The 18526-nt window shown below is 39.4% G+C and overlaps 1 protein-coding gene across 7 annotated transcripts; it reads right to left on the reverse strand.

Annotated features, from left to right (window-relative positions):
- Positions 1-489: 489 nt before the first annotated feature.
- On the reverse strand, positions 490-9302 carry exoc1 (exocyst complex component 1). Of its 7 annotated transcripts, none has more exons than XM_062395806.1 (21): positions 9226-9302; positions 8278-8409; positions 8053-8183; positions 7777-7936; positions 7473-7490; positions 6630-6817; positions 6274-6501; positions 5886-6018; positions 5668-5777; positions 5030-5098; positions 4194-4343; positions 3983-4091; positions 3197-3241; positions 2797-2960; positions 2582-2695; positions 2276-2355; positions 1876-2104; positions 1576-1759; positions 1293-1492; positions 1013-1207; positions 490-926 (listed from the first exon to the last, which is right to left on the reverse strand). In XM_062395806.1, the coding sequence occupies exons 2-21, from the start codon at positions 8399-8401 to the stop codon at positions 774-776; spliced, it is 2784 nt and encodes a 927-aa protein (XP_062251790.1). In that variant the 5' UTR covers positions 8402-8409; positions 9226-9302; the 3' UTR covers positions 490-773. The 7 variants fall into 7 exon arrangements, with proteins under 7 accessions (XP_062251790.1, XP_062251789.1, XP_062251791.1 ...); XM_062395805.1 differs by lacking the exon at positions 9226-9302 and adding an exon at positions 8511-8527; XM_062395807.1 differs by lacking the exons at positions 7473-7490; positions 9226-9302 and adding an exon at positions 8511-8527.
- Positions 9303-18526: the final 9224 nt, after the last annotated feature.

The raw sequence follows: 18526 nt of genomic DNA on the forward strand, positions 1-18526 counted from the left end.
TTCCCGGTTCTTCCCGGCACTACGCTGCCTGTGCGAACATCCCAAGTATTTAACATGTATTGTTTTACATTGCATGTGTCACGTCTTGATAAATCTGTCTCTTGGCATTTTGCGCCCTAGGCAACCGCCTATGTCGCCTTTACCAGGAGCCGCCCTGTTATTAAGAGGTAGAGAAGGAATCACATTTTCCTCATTATTGCCTTTATAATGTTGAGTTAAGAATGTTTAAATGAACTGTCGGTTCAAAGTCTAGAAATGTTGCACTGATTATTATTCTTAATGCTTTAAATGCTTAGGTTGGCATCCTTGATTTCTAAATCTTGGGAGGAAAAAACTGGTGTATGGTATATTTGTTTTAGTTTCCCTTTTGATGCGGCTACTCTGGCTTTTCGTTTTGTAAATAAAAGGTGTCATTAAAGCCTAGGCACATAATGTGCATGACACAATGACAACAAATCAATAATTCATCAACACAGACCCAACAAAGACTGACGTTTGGCAGACGCTTATTTATTATGTACATGTGGATTACACAAAGAAAAATATAACAAAGAAATATTTAGAATAGCTGAATCACAGAGAAACAGGCACACACTCACTGCAGCAATCTCTGCATCACCATCCAATCTCTTTCATAGGAACACACCGACACACATAGAGGAAATGTTTCATCATCCAGAAAGCAACACCGGGCAGCTTAGGGAATAGCTAGTGTACGTTCAGCCAGTTTGAGGCAGTAGTGAGTCACTATTCAACAGTGCAGAGCAGCTAGACTAATGGGACTGAGCGATGCTGGAAAAATACTCCAACATGTCTTGTATGGTGAACTCCATGGTGATTCCAGATCCAGGATAGCATCTCCCAATCAAATCTTCAAAGTGCTTGTACTGCCTGATGAACTCATCTTGCATGGAGTGCCACACCACCTGGTGGAGAAAATCAGAAATAGGGTGAGAATGGGTCACCGCTGATGAGCTGGACGGTTTCACCACTAAAACTCAAACTTTCTCACCTGAAGCAGACTCTCCTCTTCACACAGATGTTTGTCCACCTTCTTGTAAAGGTTGTCAAGTCCCTTTTTGACCTCTTTGCCAGGATACTCTTTAATAACTTTGCGTAGCTCTTGCTTGTTGAAGGCCAGTTGGTAGCTCACTTCCTCCTCACGGACACCCTGAGCTACGCGTGCCTCAACGCCTTCAAAGAAATGCTGCAATACAGTGCAAACATATAACGTAACCTACTTTACAGTGACCTACTTTTTGTGATAACCTTTACGTGACAGTTGGTCTTACATTGAGTTTTTCCAGGGGCTGGCCCAGGGAGTTGATCACATAGGACTGCAGGTGGTCTGTGTATTTGTGCTTGGCCTCTCGTCTCTCTGATTCCAGGCAGGAGATCTTTAGTCGTGACAGTGTAGAAAAGATGTGGTGGAAGTTCTCCATCATCACGACATCCCGCGGCGTCTTCTGACTCTCACTGGCTACCTTCTCCACTGGACAGATAATCAGTATTCAGAACATTTTTAAGTTTCTGGGCCAGTAAGCCAATCAGAAGTGGGTTGTGGAGTTGTCTTACCGTTCATGAAGACGGCCCTGATAAGTTTGACATAAGCCTTATCCAGATCTCCTCGTCGTTCTGCATTACGGAAGATCGTTTCGGCCAGCTCAGCGAACTCTTCAAACCCAGTGACAAAAAGTAGAATACCAACTTTGCTTTTCTTGGAAATCTTCACTTCTTCCATCTGTCGGATCTGACCAGACTGTAAGAAAGCAAGATATTTTTATTATTAAACATTTTCAATGAATCGAACCTTCACTTTACATTAGTGACCAAATGAAAGCATGGATTCCCCCCCATTATATGCACTCCACTCACAATGCATTTGTCAAAGTTCCTCTTGACAGTGACCAGCACATTTCCCAGAGTAGTGCTGAGGTACGAGGCCGGGTCAACGTTCTCAGCTGTCCACACATGGTGACTCATCTTCACCAGCATGTAGAGAGAGTTGAAGCTGTCAATCTTGTCACCCAGAGCGATGAGACTGTTGAGCTCCGTCTCAATGCTCTGGAAGATTTTATTCATCATCAGCCGCACCAGGTCTTTCCTAGGAGGGACAGAAGGTTGGAGTTGGAAAGAAGGAATTCAACTGGGATTATAGAGGAAGACTGACGGCCCTAGTACTAAGAGACGAGAGGTGAGGGGAGCACTGCATAGAAAATTAGTAATATTTCTGGCTGTGAAGATATTTGCAACAGAGCTGTTAGCAACTACTCACTCTGATGAGAAGGAGTGTCTGTGTTCTGCCTGGGGAGTCACTCTTGACAGCATGACTCCATCTGATTCCTCGGTTTCAGGCTGCCGGGACAACGGACATAAAACATGACAAACCCAAACTAATATATGCCGACATGTTCATGATTGTCGCTGTAACTGTAAACACCGCAGAGATTTTATTGCTGTATTATTTCATGGTTTCAGACAGCAGCCCACAAGTGCAACTATTGATGTAAAGTACCATTCATGTTTTAGAGTTTTAAAGCTAGTCATCAGTAGTTCATACAATATGTTATCCCAGATTTACCTGAGCAAGCGGGGGTGTAATTGTTGGGTGCTGCTGCAGTTTAAAGAACTTGCTGATGAAGTCTTGTTCTGCGAGACACAGAGGCTCCAGCTCACTGAGGACCTGCTCAAAGATCTACTTGGAGAAAAAAAAACTTTGGTTTAACCTCCTCGTACAGAACAACATGTAAACAGATGCTGACTTCAACATCATCTGTGCATTTCTGGCAGCGTCACCTTGTCAAACTTGGTCCTGTCCGCAACGTCCAGATCAGAGGCGGACATATTACCCATATCCAGCAGTGAGGAAGACTGGGAGCGCCGGCTGTTGGCGCCCTGCACTGTCAGCTTGTTCAGGCTTGAGGTCGAGCCTGTCAGCTTCCCTGAGCTGCCATGAAGGCCTGACATAGCACAACAGACACACAGTGAGATTTGAAACTTTTAGCGAGAATGAGCCCACATTTTGGGAATATCATTCAAATGACTACAAATTAAATGGATATAAAGGGTTAGGTTTTGTGGGTAATGGTCTGTAATGCTTTAAGTGTTTATCAGGGTAGCACAGTGAAAGAGAGAGCAGAGTGTGTAATTAACAATGGAGTAGCTGTACTATCTAGATATTTCCAGGTGTACTTACTTTCTGTTTCCTGTTTGAGCGCACTTTCTTTCCGCGGAAGCGTGGCTGCAGCCAGTTAAAAAGGCAGGCATCAGAGACAGAGACAGGTTAGGCTTAAAACATGCAGCATGGGAGGAGTGAGGCAAGACGTTAGATGTACAAAGTTACATATACGCTGACGTGCATCAAGGTACGTATGCTCATAGGCTCGAACAAACCTTTGGAAAACTAATTCTTATTTTTTTTCAAGGAGGAAAAGCCAACATAGAGTGCAGAAAGCAGAGTTCCATTATTCGGCCAAAACCAAAGCTCAACAAAGGTCTTATATTAAAGAGTCCAGAATTCAGCCTGTGTGGTCTCCGTGCAAAGGAAAGAGGAGATGTTATCGAAACAAGAAGCAAGACTTGAACATTTATTTCTATTTATTTCTCAACGTTCGGCTCCATTTTAAATTAGGGTCTTATTCCTCAATGTGTCTTCTGAGGCTTAAATAAATAATCAATCAAAAAAACACAGTGGAAGCAAATCATTTGGGATAATATCCTTTTGTTTGCAGACTAAGAAAAGGCTGTAAAGGAATAAGGCCTTGTTTCCAATATTTACACAGGAATATTCCCTCTGTCAGTACAATACAAATATTGGACAAAATACAAAATACTCAGTGAAAATTCCATCGCCTGAGTGAACTACATGTTGTAGAGAGGAAGAAAATTAGAAAAGATGTTACGAGAAAAAAAAAAAAAAATACGGCAAAAGACCAACATGCTTCATATCTGTGCACTAACAACTCTGAATTGCAGTTCTTACCAAACTTGCCCTTCGCTTCCTTGGTTGTACCCGCCATCTTTATCTTGGCCACCTCAAAGAAGTCTTTGATTTCTCTTTCATAGAGTCTGCTCATATAATCCACATAGGTCTGAAAAACAAAGATGATAACGTTTGTCTCAGATGGAAGGCACAGTTTTTGGTATGAAATACAATTTTCATTTAAATATAATTTTAGTTTAATATTACTGACCCTTGACAGACCCTCGTACTTCTCCCTGTGGGTGTTCTTCAGCCACTCCATGAGCTTGGCGTAGCGCAGCAGGTCCCTGTGGAGAGGGCTGTGTTTGGGCAGAGTAAGCTCTGCTGTGTGCTGGGACAGCGTAGAACTCTGGTCATGGCCCTGGGTGATAAAGCAGGAAGAGACAATTTGCAGTATATTCAATAAGAGTTAATACAGACAAACCCACTGCTTTTTAGTCTCATTCACTCATTTGAATTTCTCACCAGGGACAAATAAAGTTGTTTTGAATTGAAATTTGAATTTCCATCTTTCTCTGTTTACACAAACACACCACACATGAGTATGAATTATCTTTCTTCCTGCCATAAACATACAAGGATACTTTATGCTGCGTTACCATGAAACTTTTTAACAAAAAAATTGTTAAACTAAAAAAATCCAGTACTTTTTGGCCTCAACTAAATAAAGTATTGAAAAACAGAACTCCAACTGCAATCCAGATGGTCTCCTTACTTCCCCTGATTGTTAGCTTGTTCAGTCTATGGTTTGTTTACTAGACATGCACACCGAGCAGACAGGCACAGGGCTTTATGATGACACCTTTTGCAACAAAGCCACGTTAATACCCAAACAAATAATCCTTAGCAGAGGGCAGACAGTTGGTGAATGAGGAAAAAGATGAATTGTGCCTCTTCAGCTTTGAGGTCATATGAGAGAAGTTAGATACATGTCCCATGCAGGAGATGATGGACGAGCCCAGGGTGTCTCAAATCGTTGGAGGGAGGTATGCCAGGTCAAATATTAGCAAAGAGGGGGCACGCGGGGGGTGCTGTGAGGGTACTCACTGGAAGTGACAGACAGGAAGACCTATAGAACTGAGGGATGGTCATTTTGAAGTGACTGAAGTGGTTGAACTGACACAGAGACAGAGAGCAGAGTGGGATGATTCAAAGTGAGCAGAGTCAAGATTAGGAGGGATACAGCTGGAAGGTAGCCAAACAGAGGAAGCCCAGGAAAAGAGTTACAGATAAACAGGACGTCGATGAGGAGAGACAGGGGAGACGGACAGGGGGAGGGATAGTGAGAGAGACAGAGACTGGAAAAGAACATGACAGAATGCAGCCCTCTGTGGTGCAGCACACTCACAATGGCAGAGGACATTGAAGTCGGACTCCACGCTACTATGCTGCCTTGACTCAACTACAATATGCAGATGTGTAAAGTGGCAGAAACAATTATGAAGTACATATTTGTTTAAGCATACTAATCATTGTGTGGCCTTTGATTCAGCAAACACAAGCTAAATAAACCAAATAAAACAAACAAAACTGAGACAGCTAAATGAGACAAAAAATCCTAATTATAAAACAGCTAAAACTTTTACTTGATGGGTTTTGTACTTGCTGTTAGTACAGCTCCACTTTTTATAGATAACATCTGTATATATATATTTATATACATATAATATCAGTGTGTGTGTTACCTGATGAACAAACACGTTGTTGAGGTGATTGGTGAGGCGCCGAGCAAAGGTGTCTCTCAGCTCAGCGAACAGGAGCTGCTGCTGCTTCACAGCCATCAGCTTCTCATGGCCTATGATGAAGGAATTATAACTGCAATCTGATTATTTGCTTTAAAAACAACTACTATGCGACTTATTTGGTCAGAAAGTAGTCAATAACACTTCATTTGCAAACCAACCTGGTCGGAGAGCCACGTTCATGCACTGCAGAAGAGCTTCAGAGGCGTTGATGCAGGCCTCAATACCTTTGGGGGAGGTCAGATCTCCATCCTGCAAGGCCCTGATGTGTCCCTTAGACAGGTCCATGTAGTTCTATATGAGGAAACACACACATTAAAGCCATCAAACAAAGTCCAACAATCAAGCAATACAATTAGTAATCTAGTAAACACTACATTTAAAGGCAAATAAAAAGGCAAATAATAACATCACTTTTCTAAAACAGGATTATAACTAAAGTAAGATAGGGACTAAGCAAAATAAGCTCTGATAACTGTATTTAGATAAGTTAAATATGGCAATTGAGTTAATAAATTGACAGCTAAAGACATTATAATGTTTCCTCACCACCAAGAACTGGATCTCATCCAGCAGTTTGCCATTGTTGGTGTTGCTGATCTGGATGAGGCGGTTGCTCTGGGAGATCTGGTCCATCTGCTCCTTGACGCTCTGGAGCATCTCCTCATAGCTGCTCAGTTTGCCCTCAATGGTGTCCACCTCTGCCAGAGACTCGTCCAGCAACTGCATCAAGATATTCACCTGCTTCTCCGAGGCCATGATGGACTGGATGTTGGCCTTAAAGCGGGAAACAATGAACACGGTGTTAATATGTTTCTGTTTTCAAGTAAATATTCCTTTCCAAAACACAAAAGGGAAATAAAACAAGGATCAACACTTTTCATTCTTATTACAATTTATCTCACCCCATCTAAGACCTGCAGCTCCTTGGAGAGCTGCTCAGCAAAGGCCTCAGCATTGGAGATGGCATACTCGCAGGTCTCCATCATACTCTCGATATCCTGCTCCTCACGGGTGCTCAGCTCCTGGTAGTCATCCAAAGCGTCTTCATCACCCCCGGCCACACTCTGGCTCTCTCCACTTGGCACCGACTCTTCACCAACGGAAACACATGAAAGACATGAAAATGACACCAGCACAAACACAAAGCTCTTCCAATATATCAGGCTCTACAATCTTCTTGCTAACCGAATTAACTGAAATAGTTTTATAAAGTCTTTAATAATTTTTTTAATAATTAAGTCTACATGTTTAAATAGTTCTGTACTCGTTTACTACTATGGCTTAACGTATAACTTGAAGGATAAACTATAATAAATCTGACTGCAGGTTATATGACTCCATAAAACCACAACCATCTTAGGTAATGGAAATAGGCTTATAATAGAAAGTAGAAGCACAGTCTGTCAGGGCTTTCACTGGTAAAATATACTTCTCTGTATATTGGCTCTGCCTGAAAATATGATTGCTCTATAAAACAAATTAAAGCTGAACATCTGAACAGTATATTAGGAATCGTAGGAATTACGGTGATATGGACAACTAAAATGTTGAAAGTTAAGCAACAATATGACTTCATTGTGGGTTATGATCATTATTGATAAAAAAAAGAATAATTTCCATCCTTATTTACAAAAAAACCAGGAGGGGATTTGAGAAGGTGAGAATCTCTAATGAGAATGGTGATCTGAGGTCATGAGCATACAATGGAGAGGAGTGAGGAGAGGGGAAAGTTAAGTCCTACCAACCTTCCGCTTTAGGAAGTTCTGGCCAGAGAGAGTTTAAGAGAGAAAAGTGAGAATAAAGGAGAATTTTACACAGAAAGCCAAACCACAAACCAGGATACAAAGAAGAGATCTTTAAACATGCTATTAATAAATTAAATCAACCAAAAGCCGACCAAGGTCCTTTTGTCTGGTCTAAATTAGAGTACTTCAAACATAACCAATAAACACCGTTCAAGGTCAAAGACACACCTTTAAGCAAAGGTAATCAAATCATGAAAAGACGCATGCGCTCACAGGGGTGGTTAAGGATAGAGAGTTTCCACACCTTCCAGCAGCTGAGGACTGACATTCACAAACTCCACCTTCTTCCTCAGATAACGCTGGTTCAGCTTCCAAATGCAAGAAATGAAGGAGTTCTTTTCAGCCGTGCTGCTGGCCAGCCACCGGTATACCTTCTCAAAATGAAGGTCGAATTCAGGATTTTCCTAAAAGAGAACAGTAACATGGAGTGAATAAGCGAAAGAAACGTGTTCATCATCACAAAGCATTGTCATGGGTGATCTAAAGGGAAAAGATGGACGGTATACAGTCATTTTCTGACCTTGCTGGCATCTTTGGCATCCACCTCTGTCAGATCTCGGAGCTCCCAGGTCTGCTGTCGCTTGTAAAAATCCCCCTTGTCGGATTTCTTCACCTTCACCACTTTAACCTGGACGGGCCTCTCAATGGTAACTGGTAGAGAAAAACCACTCATGTATCAGACACATTTACCTTTTGTGATTTAACAGTTTTTTAAAAGCTGCTTCTGTGGTTATGACCAACTTACCTGTCGCACACAAGAAGCAGTTCTTCTTCTTCTTCCCTGCCTTGCAGACGTTGACGATGCCGAGGAGCCGCTCATCGTTGGGCGTGAAGATGTCCCTCTGGAGAGCATGCTTGATGGCCGTCATGGTGGATACTGTGATACAGAACATCACAGGCAGCAGGTAAACAAAAACACTTTTCTATTCAAAACACTTTATTGTCATTGTGTAATCACAACAGTAAGTAAGATGTTACCTTAAATCAAAATTCTCCTGCCATTGATTTACAAAGTGTAAAAAAAAGAAGCAACATATAATAAATTAGTAACAAATAAACAACAAAATTTGCAATATTTCTCTGACATAATGAGAAATCACTGTACAGGCTTTACACATGTATGAAAGCAGAGGAGGCGACCCTGCTCATGACAAGTGACTCATCCTCCAGATGAGTGCACACATCGAGGCTACATTTACTCAAGCATTGTTATTAGGGCGTTGACATTCTCGGGACCTACTCATAAGATGTAAGGAGATATTTTCAGACGTTCTCTTAAAGCTAATGAACGGCTCTGCGTCTTTCAGCCCATCACACAATCTTCCAACAGCGGCTAGCTTACAGGCTGCCATAGACTGTTGGTGTTAGCTCCACAAACCAGTGAAGACCACACAACAAGCTCTTAGGAACATGTCTTTAAAATCAGCTCCAGTATTGTCCACAGAAGCACTGCACTAAACGAAATGAAGCAGGCCCTTCCCAATGTCCTGCACCGATGTCCCCTGTCTGTTAGCTTGCTGGCTGCTAACGCTGCTGCTAGCTGGAAGGAGCTAGCTGCTTTTAGTTCTGTTACTGTCAGCTTCATGGAACACGGCGCAATAAATCAGATAAACTACAGCACTGGGATGATTTTCATATTAAAATGATCCATATTTGTGTTCTGACGGATACATTTATCACGAGTTGCCGTTACCTTGTCTTCTCAATCCTCCAGCCCCAAGCAAAGCCCCGCCCTCTTCCTTCCGGGTTCTCAGGCGGAGCTGTCACGTGGTGACGACACTGTCAACATTCACATGCACATCAGTACTGATCATGTTTCTGCTCCACACAGAGACAGGCATCCAGAGACAAGGACGGACACAGAGACACTGAGAGGCAGGGACAGAGATAGAGACAGAGTCGCGGACACATACAGAGACATAGGGACAGAGTCAGAGCAGCGATAGACCGACATAGGGACAGAGATGGAGACTGGGACAGAGACAAGCATAGAGAGTGAGACAGGGACAGAGAATCAATAAATACAACTTTATTTCTATTGCACTTATCTTAAGGGTTACAAAGTAGTAAAACAACACAGAACTCAACCAAAATAAGAAAGACAACATAAAAGAAAATATTAGAAACAACACAATCTGCTAAAACCATTTAGAATTAGACATTAAAAGGCTTCCCTTTGAAAATGTGTTTTGCGCAATGATTTAAAAATAAACAAAGTGGAAGGATAATAACCTCAGGTGAGGAGACTTGGGCCCTTAAAAACCCCAACTACCCAGTAACTACCAGTAAGGTTTGGTTAAGAGATCTACGATAACAACTCTGAGCGCAGGGAGTTAACAGCTCTGCACTCTAACAGAGATTTACATGTTATAAAGATGGACCCTGCTTTATTATTAGATATATAAAATGCTGCCTTGAAGTGGGCCCCTATGTCATAATCAAATTTTAGGACTTTCATATTATCTTAAATTGCATGGTTTGGACAGATTATACATATTTTTAATCACATCCTCAGTCTCCAGCCATTATACTAGAAAATATGCACAAAACAATAATGTCTACAAAAATATCTCCATAAATTCTTCACATTATAATCATTTGCAAGGAATTATTGCCCTGATAATGTTTATCCAGAGTAGGGAATATAAAAAATATATGTGATGTTGATTACCCTGCGTATTCTACTGAGGGACAGGCTCAGATGCTAATAACGTTGAGATAAAGGGACATTATGGACTTAAATTATGACTTTCACACATTTGATCAGAATGAGATGATGTTCATCCAAACAGTGAATCACGTCTATCAGAAGTACAAATTGACAGCAAATAGAAACAGTAGAGGAGGAATGTTAGAGTTAAAAAAGCTGCACATTATTGTTGAATAATTATTTATAATAAGTAAATAATTTTATTAAGACAAAACCGATGTTAACAAAGTATATGATCAAAGTCGTTCTTGAGTTGATAGTTTTTAAATTTCATCCTCAAATATTAGCGACCTCAAGCTGCTAGTGGATCACATGCATGCTCTTTTCAGAACACCAGGTGGCATTGTTAGTCCAAGTTGTCATATCTGTAAATATAATGTTTTGTTGTGTTAAAACGCTGTATGTGTCTGTTTGCTGTCAGTGTTGCAATGATGTATTTGTTATGTTTTCTTAATATAAAATTGTCCATAGAGTGAATAAGAAAGAGCAGACAGTGTCAACACAGTGAGTCAGACAAGTGAACTATGGGAAAGTCACAAATTAACAAGTGGTAGGAGGAAAATGACTTGAGGTACAATGTGAGTGTCATACATTTTTGTACAAACAATTTCCAGCCTGCAGTGTTTTATTATTATGATATGAATGAATTATCACTTCAATATGAAACATTACAGAGGACACTTGCTCATTTTTGCCATTAGACAGTAAGTCTTTAAAGTATAGGTCTGAAGCGATATAAAATTGAAGTGATATCTCATAGACGCACCTTAAACCATCTGAACTGAACAGTTTGACGTAAACCCTTTACTAGTTTTCCTCAGGTTATTTCATACAGACATTTTTCTTATGATTGTACAATTATGTTCATAAAAATAATGCCACTTTTTTCATCCAGCATGTGTAATGTACAACATAAGAACACACACACATCTCATACACACACATGCTTTAATTATCTATTTTCATCAAATCTGTTTTGCTACGTTGTCATGATTCACCTGCTGTTCATGTTATTCTGGCACTTACTCCATATATTCTGTGAATGTCAAAGGTCTACAACCGGCTGACACATCCGGAACCAAAACAACAACTCCACACAGGCTGGACAGACAGGAGCAGAAACTTGCTGCACAGGAGGTGAGAGATGTCCCCACTGTATGAACTGGTCGTGTCAGGAGGGCAGTGCATTGATGAGGGAGCCCCAGTGACATGCAGGGGGGGTTACATCCAGATGTGACGTGCACAACGAAAGGGCTTTACGTGCCGGTGCTGCAGCGCCAGGGGACGGTGATTGCATCTGTGTAATCTACATTTGACATTCACACGGGTGATTAAAGGCTGATAGCATTTTCTATTTCTGTTTTGGAATCGGAAACATTTGAGGTGCTATCTGGATGGCATTTTGTGCAGCCTTTATTTCATCACTGTTGTTTTTGACTCATAATTGTTGTATTGTAAATGAATATATCTGAATATGTACAGGTTGAGGTTAAATATATATCGCTATACCGTCTCTGAACTACTTTGCTTCTTGTTGAGATCACAGTTTTGGGCTTTTTCAAGCCTCAAACAGATAACAAAAACATGACTCCTCTCTACATACACTGGGACTCCACTGTCCTTAAGCTATGGTATTTATACCTTGACTCCCGTCATTTGGCTTTCATACATACAACAAGTAAATGATAGTGACACGTGACTGCATCAATGCAAAGACCCTGTACGAGCAGCACAGCACAGTAATGGGCCCCTATATGAAAACTTGTGTGATCACTCTTTCCCCACTTTGGTAACCTCATCCCAAGGTGAGGCCTCCACTCATTCCTGCCAAATTGCACATAAAGAAGAACATGCTGGGTTTCCAAACTGAAGTATAAGCATGAGAGCCGCTATTACATGAGCAATGCTCCGCACAGAGCTCTCTGCTTGTTAGGAGAGGTCGATCATGTGTGCGAGTTTGTTTTAAAGCAATCATGTAATTTAAAGAGTGCGTATATGTATGCGCCCCGGCAAGAGTGCTTTCCTGTTAGTGTAGGGTGAGAGTTAGGTGAGGATTAGAGGGGAGAGCATGTGAGAGGATTATCATGAATGAATATGAAAACAAGCATGAATTCAAAATGGTAAAGTCGACGATGATGATGATGATGATGAATTAAATCAGATTTGAGAAAGGGTAGAAAGCATGATTTGTGTTGCTGCTCGTAGATTCCCTTGATGATTACAGAAAATGTTGGCTCATTATCTCCACTCTGCAATCAAAGGGAGATAGGGACTGTGCCGACAAGCACAAGAGGGTTTAAAAGTTTCAAACTACATGGATTTCTGTACTTCATCTACACTTTCTGATTTGGTAGTAAAGCAAAGAAATATTTCCTTTAATTTAATATTCATGCTCCTCCGGTTTATTTGCTGAAGCCCTATAAAATGTATACTTACTTGTTGCCTCCTTTCAGGACAGTTTGGATGTGTACACACTTGAGTATGACTGCTGGTGTTGACGGTTTGGGCTCTCTGAAGTCCCATTCTGGTCTATTAATGTCACCTGTGACTTTACTCCAAGGACAACTCCAACCAACTCTAACCTGAGAAGCAAATGATTAAAATGGAGCTTCTGCAGACACATTCTGCAGACACAGTTGGATTTCAGTCCAGACAACACCGATCGTATACTTGTCTGACTATGCATTAAACTTATCTCTAATTCATTTATAGTTTGTCATGGGTCCCCTGCTTTCCTTTAAATGATTTCAATAACTCTTGAAATTAAAAAAAAACTTCCTTCGGATGACTTTGTAAAGTCTGTTCAGGGACTCAAAATGAAAAACATCCCTTTGGCGACAGTGACTCTGGTGTATTCACTGCAACATGTATTAATGTGCTCTGTTCCTGTTTAATAAAACAATGAATATATATTCTGACAAATAAAGTGTGGGTTTTGAGGTAAATAGCTTAGGAAAAAGAACATTCCAACACCTCACAATGTGTAGTATGAAGAAGCATCAATATCAACTGGATATTATGATTTCAGTACATTTCTAGTTAGACAATTGTGTCTATTGCTTTAAAGGTTGTCCACCAAGCTTGTAGGATAACCTACAGCGGCCTTCAGGTAACATGATAACATCAAATGCAATCTTTAGAGCCAGTGTTTGGTTTGTCCATTCTGGGCTACTGTAGATGAATGTGGTCTCCATGGAAGAGGAATCACTTAAATATGAAGGACTCCTTATAAGGTAACAGCAGCACATTAGTTCATGGTTTCAGGTGATTATACACTAATGAGAACAATGAATGTGGGATGATATGTTAAGTGAATATACTTTTTTTGCCAAAAGATCCCTTTTAATTCTATACACTGGAACTCATTTATAGAGACAAATGTATTTTTGGCGTGTGCTTTTTTACCTTGGTCCATGTCCCATCTGCTAACATGGTGGAGGCAGGATGTATTGCCTTTTCTGCAGCCTGCCAGCAGGTGGTGAACAAGATGCTTTGACCCTCCTTTTGTGGAGCAACACTATGAACTTTAACAACAGCATCCTCTGCAGCCACACGTGGTGATTTATTCTGTCGGCTTTCGTGGCCGAGTGATTGAGTAGTTTTCATGAAGAGAAAAACAAAGTCTATCAATATATTGAGCAGAGCTCTGACTGCTGAAATATCCTTGCTTAATATTGGACATAATCGCTGTAATTTGATGATCTCCAAGTCTTTTAGAGATTTACAGATCATTACTCTTGAGCTTGCTGGTTCAGATTCTAGAAATGTATTCAGTGACACATTTATCAAAGGATAAATATCATACCCACTCACTAAAGATACATATTGAGCAAGAACAGGCATTCAGGGTTAGGAGTGAAAATGAAGGCTCAGTGAACCATCAAACTATTTTTTTTAACTATTATCTTAAGGTAAAATAGTGTTGCTTTAAGGGTTGTGCTATATTATGGGAATTTTAATATTGGTGATATTATTAAATAAATTACATCTTTGCTCAATATATACTTGGATATCAGAGGAAGCTGGAGTTGATCAAGCAGCAAACATGGTAACAAATGATTTGTGTAATATATCTTGAAATCTGTGTACATCATAGTGTGGGGGTAAGAGGATTTCTTATTGCATGCTAACATTCATTTAGCCAATTTTGCCTGTACCGGAAATTGTGAATGTGCCTAGACAGAATGAGATATTCTGTGTACTGATAATATGTAATGGTGCTTAAAGCCATGCAGTACCACATAATTGCACAAAACCTCTTTTAAAATGAGAATAAATGTAAGTTGATTTCTGTTACTTGATACAATCAGCATAAGTACCATTATGAGTTAGAGCTTCATAGCAGATGTCAAAATGGAAATTATGACTTATGACAAGGATCTCCATTACACCCGATTGCACAGCAGTTTTATAATTTAAGTTAATAATCACTTTTTCTCATCATGTCATATTAAACTGATCCCTTTCTGAGTTAGTCTGCAACCCAATCTAGGCATAGGAATATTAACAGTGAATATTTTGAATATGGTCTAAACAGAATAGTCAAATCATTATTAACAGCAATATCGATTCACCAAGACCCAAATAGAAAAATGGAAATGCAGTTGGGTTCATGACCTTCAGGCAGCTGTTTACGATGCAGGATTTTAATTATTCCAACAATTTGGAAATACAATAAAGATTTGAAAGGAGTCGCTAATTGTCTTGGTAGGAGGATATGACTTGTTAATAGCTGACTCTCCCTGCTCATTTTCCACTTGTTTTCATGAACAGCAGTCAGGGCACGCAAGGAAACATTGATGTGCTTTGGTGGATCTGAGTCACTACTTTAATTCATAACATCAGCTCCAGTGCTTGAAACCTAAATTCACCATTTAGGAAAGTTAAAAGCATTCTGGTTGGGTTGGATGAGAACTTTGATACCATACTTGTAACTGTCTGTAACATCTGAAGCCACTGCTATAGGAAACACAGACTGTTTAGATAGATGCAAATCCGCTTTCTATGCAGAAATCCAAATATCACAGATGAATGAATGCTGCCATCTTTCATATTTGGAGCCAGAGGTGGTGCAGCAGAAAATCTGTTGATCTCAATGACAGAAACCATCTTTGAGACAAAATGTATTGACGTACTTTGACTTTTTGTTTGGTACATATCCCATCCACTAATATAGTGGAGGCTGGATTTATGACCTATACTGCAGCCATGGAGGGATTGAGATGCTTTGGCTTCACTTTTGGGGAGCAGTCATGTCACCCATCGTAATATACTGTATATGCTGGGAACCGTTAGCTTAGCTTAACAAATATGTGTGGAACAAGAGGAAATTCCTGCTTGGCTCTGTGCAATGGTAAAAACCTACCTGCAAAATGTAGAACTGTAATTTTTACATTTAATTTTTTATAAGGCTCATGTTAAAGTTTCAGTCTGTAGAATTTAGTGACATCTAGCGGTAAAGTTGCATGTTGCAGCAGATTACCCTTCACCTCACCTAGCCCTCCCCTCCAAACATGTAAGAGAACCTATGGCAGCCTTCTGTCATCATAAAAACTCAAAAGGTGTTTGGTTTGTCAAGTTTGGGCTACTGTAAAAAAAAAGATGGGGGGCTCTGTAGAGAGGACCTCTCCTGATGTAAAGACAAATTTCTGCCAATTGATCGATTTCACCTAAAATGTACATACTGGACCCTTAATTATTGGACTTGCAGGTAAATATTTCCCCGCAATTATGGGAAAATCATTTGAACACTGGAGCAAATTCTATGAGATTTCTTGCATACTAATTTCTGTGTCTCGAATGTGCTTTGGAAATAGAATAAAATAACAATGACTGTAATCTGCGTCGTGTCCTCAAGGTGTGATGGTGTGTGAATCACTGACAATAACCTTCACTCAGCATCTCTGGGTTTTAACTCAAACAAACCAATTAGACCAGCACACGCAAATGCCAGTCAACTTCATTATAAAATAAAACTCTTTTAAGGTCATGACATTTGATGACTTCTGCAGAATGGTGGAGCAAGTGAAGCTTTCTCCAGAGCTTTCAGGAGACATGAAGCACGTCATGCCTCATTAATGAAGCATCTCTAATGTTAAAAAAACAACATTGTTTCACCTGAAACGGAATTAAGGATTCTATTTACCATGACACGGTTTCTGTTGCTATGCTTGTTCATTGACATCCACTGTTGGTGCTTAATTCATGTAGAAGACTGAGAGATGAGTGTAGGAGGAAGACAAGGATGTGGATGAGTGTGATGACTGCAGTGAATTAGATCATTCATCAGTTCATTATACCCTCAAACAAGTCAGAGGGATGAAGCGGCTCCTTGGTAGGGAACAGTTGTTAAAGATGCTGTGTTTCTTACAATTCAATTCAATCTTTTTGTATAGTCCCAAATCCCAACATACATTATCTAAAGTCACTTTAAATTGTAAGGTTACAAAATTAAAGAGAACAACCAACAGTTCCCACAATGAGCAAGCACTTGGCATCTGTGTTGGTTCACTCCAACAGAAAAGAATTGATTATTGCAACACATACAAAATTGTGTGTGTTGCAAAATTGCTTTTAATGGAAGCAGAAATTTCAGAAATGACCCATTATGAGTAATTCTAATAATGAGGGAGATATGAATTTACATAATAGTATGGATGAAAGTTTGAACAAAGGTTGTATATGAAGAAATATTTCATACAAATTAAACTGATATAGAGCCTGAATCCTGCTTTAAAACAAAATTAATATACTTGTAGATTTGTTAATGTTAAATTCACCTGCAGCCTATAGATGTAAATATATCATAATATAGTTTTTGCCCAGTTGTCAAATCAGTTAAATCAGTATTTGGTCTTATTCATAAAAAGATATGGCATTGTGATGGATGCCAAGAAGGGAATGTTAATAATATTCTTCTAAAGTGAAATAAATCTCATAATATAGTCTAAATAGTACAGTGTCTCTAAAACAAAATATTGCTTTGCAACTAACCTCTGATCACTACAATGTGGCTCAGGCGTGAGATAACACAAGTGAGGTGAGGACAGGTGAGGACAGAAATGTATTCCTGATGTGTGTACAGAAAGAAAATCATGGCCAATTTCAAGCTTTGAAAATATATATAGTATATAGTAGTATAGTATAGTGTAGTCCTCACTAGGGTATAGCTGGACTAAATCAGTCCTGTTATCAAATCTCCACAGTGGCTTCCTGTATATATAATCATTGGTCTTCATGGCATTGGGGGATTTTTTTTTCACCAATTCAAGTGTCTTTGAGAATTGTTATGTAAAATTATTTTTATCATGTTTTTTTTTATCATTTCTTTTTTTAAATCCCTTTAAATCCCATTTCTTCTTTACTTGTTGACTTATTATCATTTTGAAATGTTATTGAAAATAATACTCATAAATATAATCCAGAATTTTAAAAGCTTCCCCTCTTAGTAAACCGAATGTAAGAATTGACGATGTTTATTGATAGAGAAGCTACATGTGGGTGTCAGGTTATTGTCTTCATGTTACCTTATACATCACAGCTTTAACATAGGAATACAGTATATTGCTGTATGATAAAATATATTTTTCGTGTGTGTGACAAGGATACAGGGGGGGAAGTGGCCCTAGATGGCCACAGTTAAAAGTCACTTGTCATTTACTGACAATACTAGCAACAAATATAACATTTGCTAAGACTTTTTTTAAATTACTGCTACTACTACTACTAAAATAGAGCATAGTACCGGCTGAGGAGCAAAGGTGACCGGGCCTTTTCTGTCGGGGTTACCTTTCTTTGAGGAGGCAAACTTGTTGTCCGGTTTTAAATCTCTCTTAAATACACATTTGTATGGGTGTGCTTTCTCCTATTTTGATCATTTGACAATATTTGATTTGATGTCGTTTTTACTCTTTTCTTATCTATAATTGTTTTTATTTCCGTATTTGTGCTCCATTGCTGTGTGATCTTCAAATTGAAGATTCATTATTTAAGATTAAAATAAATAGTTACTGCTTGTTTGCTATTTAACTGTTTCCTACGTTTAGCAAATCAAGAAAAAACATGCAAGTAGAAAAAACATGTGCAAATTAAGAAAAATTACTTTATTGTTAATTTTCATTCACATTGTGCATTTCAAAAATTGTATAAACAAGCTTGACCAGCATAACCATTGCCAGACAAACAGCACACTTCAATAACTTTACAGCGCATGTGTCGTCAAATTGATGAGGTTTTTGTTTTTATTTGCCCCTGTTTCTTCTATTTACTTTGCAGTGTGTTGAGC

This window comes from Platichthys flesus, chromosome 9 (assembly GCF_949316205.1).
Source record: "Platichthys flesus chromosome 9, fPlaFle2.1, whole genome shotgun sequence".
Lineage (NCBI taxonomy): Eukaryota > Metazoa > Chordata > Actinopteri > Pleuronectiformes > Pleuronectidae > Platichthys > Platichthys flesus.

Coding starts and splice junctions, on each gene's coding strand:
- exoc1 (XM_062395806.1), bottom strand. CDS start 8,401: ATGACGGCCATCAAGCATGCTCTCCAGAGGGACATCTTCACGCCCAAC. Junction 5,099..5,667: donor ACAACGTGTTTGTTCATCAG/GTAACACACACA, acceptor TCTCTGTGTCAG/TTCAACCACTTCAGTCACTT. Junction 2,105..2,275: donor AGACACTCCTTCTCATCAGA/GTGAGTAGTTGC, acceptor TGTCCCTCCTAG/GAAAGACCTGGTGCGGCTGA.